Source organism: Hippoglossus hippoglossus, chromosome 24 (genome assembly GCF_009819705.1).
Source record: "Hippoglossus hippoglossus isolate fHipHip1 chromosome 24, fHipHip1.pri, whole genome shotgun sequence".
Taxonomy (NCBI): domain Eukaryota; kingdom Metazoa; phylum Chordata; class Actinopteri; order Pleuronectiformes; family Pleuronectidae; genus Hippoglossus; species Hippoglossus hippoglossus.
This window is the reverse complement of record NC_047174.1, coordinates 11,605,868-11,614,962: the sequence shown is the minus strand read 5'-3', so window position 1 is coordinate 11,614,962 and position 9,095 is coordinate 11,605,868. Positions and strand designations below refer to the sequence as shown.

The following is a 9,095-nucleotide window of genomic DNA, read 5'->3' as shown; positions in this document are numbered from 1 at the left end:
GGGTGCTGGTCTTTATTTCACTTACATGTGCAGCCAGAAGCTGATTCACTTTTTATTTTAAATTAACATTTTTTAATTTAAAAAAAGAGGATCAGGATGAGTTTCCCCTCAGTCCTACATGGCAGTGAGACAACGCTCTTATTCCCGCACCTCGGCTACATCGCACAGCAAAAAGAAATAAATCATGAGGACCCACAGAAAAAATACATGTATTATAACAAATACACCCACAAATTTGCATTAATTCTATAAGAAACTACCACCCCCTCCCCTTTAAACAAGGTTTTTTAAATTCACAATGAACACAAAGAAAATAGCATGTCATTATGTCAATGCAGCAGAGTTTTATCAGGTCGAAACAGCACAGGAATGTGAAGTCTGAGACATGTTGGACTTGTGGCAGATGTGAGAATTTTGAAATGTATTTCTTTTTCAATTCGCTACCTTTGTTCAACTCTAAATATCCGTAAACAAACATTTCCCCCAAAGCAGAGAGAGAATCTTTGGTATAAACCTCTTTTGTTCTTTTTGTAGTTAAAACCATTAAAACTCTTAGTACACTAGAAAATAAATCAGCGATATTAAAGACTATTTAAGCTTTCAGTTAAAACAACACTGGAATCCGGAGTACAAAAGTTGGAGGTGAATTTTGGTTGATAAGATAGTGGATGCTGAGCAGGTTATAGGTCCTTTGGTCCTATCACGGTCCCAAACACAGTTGGACAGACGAACATGGAGCCTACGTGATCAGCATTTTTGCTTTTTCTTGATTAAAAAAAAAAAAAAATCATTATGGAGAAAACCAACACCCCTCTCTTCCTCTCAAAACCACAACCCATTACAGACACACCCACAAACACACAGTTGGTCACAAATCACATCCGGCTACTTTATTTCCTGGGATGATGGTCTGGTTTGAACTCTCGTTTCCTCCTCCTTCCCATCCGCCCTCCTTCTCTGGCCTTTCTTTCTCTTCATCACCAAGCACGCCCCTCTTCCTTCTTTCACTCCCTTTTCGCTCTTCCTTTTTTCTGCCTTTTCCCGTTATCCTCCACCTCCTCCACTTTACTGTGACCGTTAGTTACCGTCGAGGTGCCGTTTGCTACGGGCTTGCCTCCCTTCTGCGAGAAGGAGGGTTTTCCCCGGTACGCGTGGTAGTAGAAGTTAGCGAAGAGGATGATGAAGGTGACAGCGTAGCCGATCAGAGCCCACTGCATCCAGCAGGGGAACGGGCAGCCGGTGTAGAGGGAGTGGCCGGCGTGGCCGATGGTCACGTGGAACTGGATCTGTTGAAGACACAAAACTAAGTCAAATAATGGAATAATTTCCTAACACAACAACAAAAAGTTCATTTCACACACAAAACTGTTTTTTCTTTTATAGATATTCCTAATACTATATTTACATTACACCCAAACTACGAATTGTCATATGTCTCAACTGCTTCTCCATAAAACATTGGTGTCAAACAAAACAACAGCTATAATACCGTGATGTGTCTTTTTGTAGTGCATGCAATTTTGTCTTAGACCAAACGGCAATATTATGACTGAACGAGTATTGTTATGGGAGTTTTCTGGAAGCTGGTGAAAGGAGAACTCAGGCAGCAGCTGATGTCTTATGCAGAAGATTTGAATGTAGACCTGATGCATCAAGGAGACCAGAAGGTGGAACAATGTACAAACGCTAACAGAGTAACATGAGCAATTGTCCCCCCCAAGTCTGAAGATGTCTCCCACAGCATCCCAGTATATCTCCCTCTAATTGCGTCAGCACATCCATGAATGGCTAGAATTGCTGTCACTCTCTAGCATCTCATTGGATAGTTAAGCCCAAAGTATGCATTCGTACATGATGGTGTAATACGCAAAAGAGTTGAAGTTGGTACCCCTCTGTCTGTCGCATCTGAGTTAGATATGAAAGTCCCTAAGCGTAGACACTACAATGTACTGTTGGTTGCCTTTATCCATAACCTGACCTTGGGTACTGCAAAGAGAGAAGGGAGTGTGTTTGGTATTAGACAGACAATATTCTCATGTACAGATATAATATACACTATATACCTAATATATAGTGGCATATACAGTAATGTGTGAGGATGGTCAAAAATTCCTCAACAAGTACAACAGTAGAATCAGGGCTAAATCAATGGTGTTATTTCACCATTTTCTAAAAGGGTGTCTTGTGATTAAAAGGCCGAAACACCTGATGACGCTAAGGTACACAACTGAAGATATGTCCCCAACATCCGCTGGTGGTCACTAACATCGGCTAACATCAACTGGTGGTAGGCATTAATTAGGGCGGTAGAACGTACAAGCGATAGTCTCCATCTTGTCCTATGTTCTGAAATGGGACAGTGTTTAGTTTAAAAAGGCATAGAGGTAATGATATCTGATCTACTGAGCAGGCCACATGGCTTTCATAGTGCTGCTATACCAGCCAATAGTCAGTCAGATTTACCTACAGTCTCAGCGTACCCTCAAGTCCGGCCTGTATCATTGAATACAAGGCCAAAACACTTGAGGACGCTAATGCCCACAACTGACGTTATGTCCCTAACACCTGCTAACATCTACTGGTAGTTGGCATCTCAAATTGTGCAGAAGACCTTCAAACGTACAAGGGACATTCAGCATCTTTTCCTATATCCTAACATCTGTACAAAAATATATTTCTGCAATTCCGTACCCACAGAACACAGTGAAATATATCCATACAGTAATACCCACCATCTGAATAATGGTGAGGTACTTCTTCCACCAGAGGTACTTCTGCATCTGAGGTCCCAGCGCTGCCAGGCCATAGTAACCGTACATGATGACATGGATTCCAGAGTTGATGGTCGCCCCAAAAAATGCTGTGGAAATAGTTCAATTTGTATCAGATGTGACGGTGGTTGTGTTATTCATAGTAAATGGTTTTCATGCAGCTAATGGCCAATAAATCCAAGAACAAAGATCAATCAGGTTAATCTATCAGCTCAGGTTCCTTTCACCCACCTTGTCCACCGGGCACCCACTTGATGCCAATCCACCACAGGATGAACATGGTGCAGTGATGGTAGACGTGGAGGAAGCTGACCTGGTTGAACTTCTTCCTCAGGATGAAAAAGGCTGTATCCAAGAATTCCACTCCTTTGGAGAGGTAGTACCACCACAGAGCAGATGCTATCTATAGACAGAAAACAGGGGACAGTGAATAATTGCACTGTGGTGGATCCCGCACACTAACACCTTTGATAGATGACAGCTTAAGTATGTAAATACAATTTGCAGACATGCAAATGTCTGCACATTGACACTCCTGCAGATTCATCTCTTTCCAACCTCCGTCTAAATTCCAGTCCTGTAAAGTAAAGCTCTGCTAATAATGACTCCAACGCAGCTAGCTGTTTTTATGATTACATTTGTGACTTTGTGACAAAACTTACTATGTAGCCTACTATGCATGTACTACGCATGAAACTTGAGTATTCCACTAGAGGGCGCACCACAGAACTCAAACTGTATAGAAATGTTGCAGTATATAAACAACATGACAACACTGGAGGATGTTAGCTTATGTAGTTACTTCTGAGATTGTGGCAAAAAAAGCGATCATGTGACGTCCTTCAATCAATGACGTCGTGACATTTGCGAGTTTTTTTTTCTTGTGTGTCCAATGCGAGAAATTGAATGTCCACCAGGTTAGCTTTGTCGGACCTTTTTGCCTTTATTGACATGACAGTGTAAGGGTCAAATGGGGGAGGGAGTGGGGAAGACATGCAGCAAAGGGCCGGGTAGGAACCAAACCTGCTGTTGGTGCAGGAGGACTCAAGCCTCCGTACATGGGGGCGTAGCGTTACTTTCTGAAGATGTGCACAACCAATGTGTACATGTCGTCAAAAGCAAGTTTGTCTCCGGCCTAAAGCAACAACCAGTGAGGGGAAATCCCTTGTCTGACGTTCCTATATCTGTGAACTAACAGTCACATTAACAGTTGGATGACGAATCATTAATCTCAGAGAGGAAATTCAGTTAAATTACAGTTCAATTCTAAAATGATGTGAAAAAGACTTGGAAACCAAACAGGCCACAAGTCTTTTCTCTGTGTTTTCTGCAATTTAACCCTGTCTGACACACACACATGTACTCAGCTGCTCTATAAGCCATGGCAACTAGGCATCTCTGATCTCTTAGTAATGCCATCATTAAAAGGCAAGCCCTGAGATGGGGGTGGAGCTTTAGGGTGGCAAGACCGATCTACTCCTCCCCCCTGAGTGCAGGGCCACACCCTCTTTGTCCTGAAATCACTAGAGATGTCAACTTTTACCTCTAACTCCTCCCTCTGGTTTTTTTCCTCCTTTTACCCCTGGCAAAAGTAAACACGCTGAAAAAGACTACAGAAAGAGCCATATAAACGTCAACAGAGGTGTAGGCAGAAATCATCATTAGATATGCAGACACATTTGTTCGGTGGTTTGTGTGTATATACTTGTCTTTCTGTAGTTGTGAGGGCCAATTTTTACTTTGAGAGGACATTTTGACTGGTCCTCACAAATTCTGGGGGTGTTTGAGGTTTGGTTTGGTTTTAGGGTTTGGGTTAGGTTAAGGCATTTAGTCGTGATGGTTAGGGTAAGGCGTTTCGGGAATGCATTACGTCAATAAATGCCCTCACAGTAGAGTGACAAATGTGTGCATATGCGTGTGTGTGTGTGTTTGCCTGTCTTTGTGTGTATGTGCATGTGTGTGTGTGTGTGTGTGTGTGTGTGTGTGTGTGTGTGTGTGTGTGAGCGAGCTTACCCTGACTTCATTGAAATCATTTGAGTAGTTGACCGGCTGACAGAGGTAGCTGTATCCTGCTGCTCTGGTGGCTATTAGGAGCTGAGGAGAAAACACAAAAAGACAGAACAAGGTTGAGAGGAATCATGTTGATTCTTACAACAACTACTGCAGTGAGCACAAATAATCCCTTTTAACTTGCTCTTTCTCATGCAAGTAAGGTGAAGACATTCAAAGATGCTTGCAACACAGTTTCATGAAAAAAAAAATCTATATTTTGTTTTCGTAGTTTTCTATACGAATCTTTTTAGGGTCAGAGACATCCTCTGTTCTGCAACTGCTGCAGTGAATGAAAAGAAAAAAATAATCTACATTTCTCTGTTGTGAAAGACAGAAAAAGACACACACACTAAACTCACTTTACAATCATTGAAACATTAAGTTAGAGTGAGACACACTCTGTTTCTTTCTTTCTGTTTAGTCGTATGTTTGTGACAGCAGACTGTACTGCCAGTGACATACGGTGTCTTCACTGATGTAAAACATGCAACATGCTAAAAGTGTGTGATTAATGTCATGAAAGAAAAAGAAAAAGCCACAAGGGGAAAAAACAGCGGCTGCTTCTGGGTTGGAAAGAGTAAACTTAACCTCTTCTGACTTTCGGAGCACATATTGTTACTTCACTAAACTGTGTCCGAAAGGCTTGAGTTATTTGACGTATACTTGCATTTATGAGGATTGCAGTATATAGAGTCAGATGCAGAACTCACTGTTTGACCAGCAGAGTTTGTCCTGCAGAAAATGCCCAGTCCTGTGTGTTGCATTCATGGGGCATTGTATGTAAACATCCAATGCATGGGGGCACTGACCTCTTTGGCGATGTAGAAATTGAGCACGACCATACTGAAGTTGTAGACTATGAGAGTCCTCCGCAGCGTGAAGGGCTGGCGGTCCTGCATGTATCTAGGCCCCGCCCACAGGAAGAGCAGGTACAGGCAGCTGATGGCCAGTGTGGGTAAGGGAGACGACATCATCGGCCATTTCTCCACCCGCTTGTCTGGAGGAAATATTATGGGGTTCATGTCAGTGGTGGGAAAACATCGGTAATAAAGGGAGAGGATGGCAAATGGAAATGTCACAGATGTGCATGCTTATTTTCTATAGTTAAGTAGTCTAACTGTAAAGATACAGGATCCAGTGCAAAGGACATTGTATCATGAGTAACAACAGCTTTAAGTAATGGCTCAGTTTGACCATGGAATCTAAACAATGTATTTAAAACGTGAAATTAAGCTAAATGCTACGATTATTGCACAAACTGTCAGTCGCTGCTTCCTGGTTCAACTTTTACTTTTCAGACTTAGCGAGGCAGTCGAGCTCTCACGTCATTTTAAAATGCAATAAACGATAATAATACACTTATACGGTAAGATTGTGAAACTGGACATTTTATCGGTTATCAATCAGTTTTAGACAATCATCGAAATCCAACTAGTGGGATGATGCCGCGAATGTTGACAGATCGTAGTTTGAAACCAGCCTAAATGTAATGAGTCACAATGCTGGACACAAGTGCGTGTAAAGATCTTACCTGCTATAGTAAGGCTCCATTTGTAAAATTCTACAGTGTCATTCACAAAATGTGTTACAACCTCCATGGCTCTGCCTTTGGTCTTGATTATGCTGCAGCAGGAAGAAAAGGACATAGAGAGAAAGAGAGTCAGGACCACCAAATTAAATTACAGGCCATACATGGGCCAGTGTAACCGATAGCATGAGGAGCTACTGTTTACACATGTTGTCCGCTCAGTATTCATTACACATTGCTCCTGTAAACGACTGAAACACATCTCGACAGTGATAAGCCTGTGGGCCCACGATGGGCTGAACCCCAACACAACACTTTTCTGCACTTTTGTAAACTGACTTCTCAGGGTGTTGAGTTCCCAGATATATATAAAGTTTGGGATTTACAATATGCTGTGTGATGTTATGCTACAACATGGACAAAGGTTTGCTGTTATACTCTTTCCAGCATTTGCTGTAAATGACCCATACGAGCACATTAGGCCTCCTGATCTGAAGCTGTACTCTAACATTAACCTCCCCAGGATGAAAATTCACTTTCTATCGATTCAGATGATTGCTGCTCAGTCACAACAGTTTGAGATAATTGTGGGAAATGGGATGGAGGGTATCGAGCAAATTCCTTTTCTCTGTCATAGATAGAACATTAAAATAAAGATTGGATGGATGGATACATGGATAGGTGGATAGGTGGATAGATGGATAGATGGATAAATGGATAAATGGGTGGATAGATAGATAGATAGATAGATAGAGTTAAGCGTAGACATTTTTATACCAACCATAACCATCATTATTATTTCTGCCTTTACATTACTGTATTTTACTTATCAGACTGACTTATAGGACTTTTATTTTGTAATGGACTATTTATACTTTTACTTTAGAGATCTGAATTTTTCTTCCATCATTGTCAAGAGATGGATAGATGGATAGATAGATAGATAGACAGACAGACAGACAGATAGACAGACAGACAGACAGACAGACAGACAGACAGACAGACAGACAGATAGATAGATAGATAGATAGATAGATAGATAGATAGATGAGCATCATTACATAACAGAGGCGTCTTATCCACCTGGCAGTAGGTGTCTCCATATTAATCTATAATTAATCCCGTGCGTCAGATCAGCTGTCCTTTAAATATTTAGTAAAACCTAAGCAGACATTAACTACGGCCCATCAGCAAGTGATCCCGGCACAGGAAAGTGCTGAGTAGCCCCGGTGGCTGCACATGACATGGGTGTGGACATTTATATTTTTAGCAGGACTCCATGTAGTAATAACAGACTGTGCTGGCAGAGGGGGGGAATCAGATAGAGAGGGTAAACCGGGTTTGTGTTGCGCGCACACACACACAAAGAAAGGGGCGCATGTGTCAGCAGGTTTCGCTCGGACCGCTCAAGAGGCTTAAATTCAATTGATCAACGAGCTTAGATGTAGGCCTAAGTACAAATGCCCAACGAGCCACGAGCCTGTTTGATGGTTACGTGCCTACATGCGCCATGTGGCTGAGAGAAACCTCCTCCATGGAGAAAATGAGGGAATTGAACCTGCAAATTGTCACATCAACACTCATTGTAATTTTGCATTGGGTAATTTCAAAATAAAATACCTTACATATTGCACAATTTATTCATAGCAAATCTACCTTTTAAAGGGCAAATACAACCATTTAACGCACGTTTTATCTTTATTTTAGGTTAATTCTATCGTGCGCTTTTACGCACTGTGCAGACTTAACAGGTGGGCGCTGAGAGCGGATGAGGGAAATAAGATTAGCCTCCTAACTACAGTGAAAAGTGTTTCCATCGACGCTTCAATAAATATTCAACACACACACACACACACACACACACACACACACACAAACACACAAACACAAAATTATGGGAAAACACGCAGCTACTCACGTCCTGGATATTTAAGAGCGTGTAATGACATCCGGTGCAATTTGATGCCCAGCTCCTCTCAGTCACTGCTCAGATCCTCTTCTTTATCCTCTTCTTCCTCAGTTGTATTTACCGCCAGTCACTTTCTGCACCGCTCCGGTTATTGTTCGACATTAAAGAGCAATTTGGCAAAAAACTCTGGACAAAGGCAAACGGAAAATCTATGACTACGTTAGGCCAATTATGCATCCGGTCCGTGCGCGCTCAGCCGCATCATCTTCTCCCTCCCAGCCTCCGGGACACTGAGAAGCCGGGCGGCACTGCGCATGCGCGATTCCGCTCGCGTGTCTCGCGTGCGTGTGTTTTGCGCGTGCGCAGGGTGCTTGGCAGAAGGGCTCCCGTTCGTTCGTCCTCTGCAGACTTCAATCGAACTATAAACCAACTAACTAACCTCTCAACTAATAGATCAAAATATATAGATGGGTCATAGATGCAAAGCTGAGCGCATGTTTCTCCATCCTGAATAAAAGTGTCTACATCCATACGTTTGTTTCCCTGCAGGTTGCTGGTCCCTGCCTGTACTGTCCCGCTAGATGGCGCTGTCAAGCTATCGTTGGCCCTAGAAGTCAACTACCATCTGTAAATATCAGTTCTCCTCTTGCACAGCCTCAGCAGAGATGAAGTTTCTCTGGAGGAACCCTGATTTATTCTGTCACAGTAAGTAAACAATAAACATTCATCCCTCCGATGCAGGTTATTCAGTTCATATTGCAATTTGTGGTGGCCCTAGGGGCTCATGAACTAGCCAGTGTCTTCTCAGCGTGGCATAGACTGTGCCAATTTTCTG

At 42.4% G+C, this 9,095-nt stretch overlaps 1 protein-coding gene across 1 annotated transcript; it reads right to left on the bottom strand.

The window, feature by feature from the left end:
• On the bottom strand, positions 1 to 8,548 carry elovl4b (ELOVL fatty acid elongase 4b). The gene is made up of 7 exons (XM_034580921.1): positions 8,270 to 8,548; positions 6,355 to 6,446; positions 5,633 to 5,820; positions 4,785 to 4,865; positions 3,003 to 3,174; positions 2,733 to 2,860; positions 1 to 1,286 (listed from the first exon to the last, which is right to left on the bottom strand). Exons 2-7 carry the CDS (start codon positions 6,419 to 6,421, stop codon positions 1,005 to 1,007), a joined length of 918 nt encoding a protein of 305 aa, XP_034436812.1. The 5' UTR covers positions 6,422 to 6,446; positions 8,270 to 8,548; the 3' UTR covers positions 1 to 1,004.
• Positions 8,549 to 9,095: the final 547 nt, after the last annotated feature.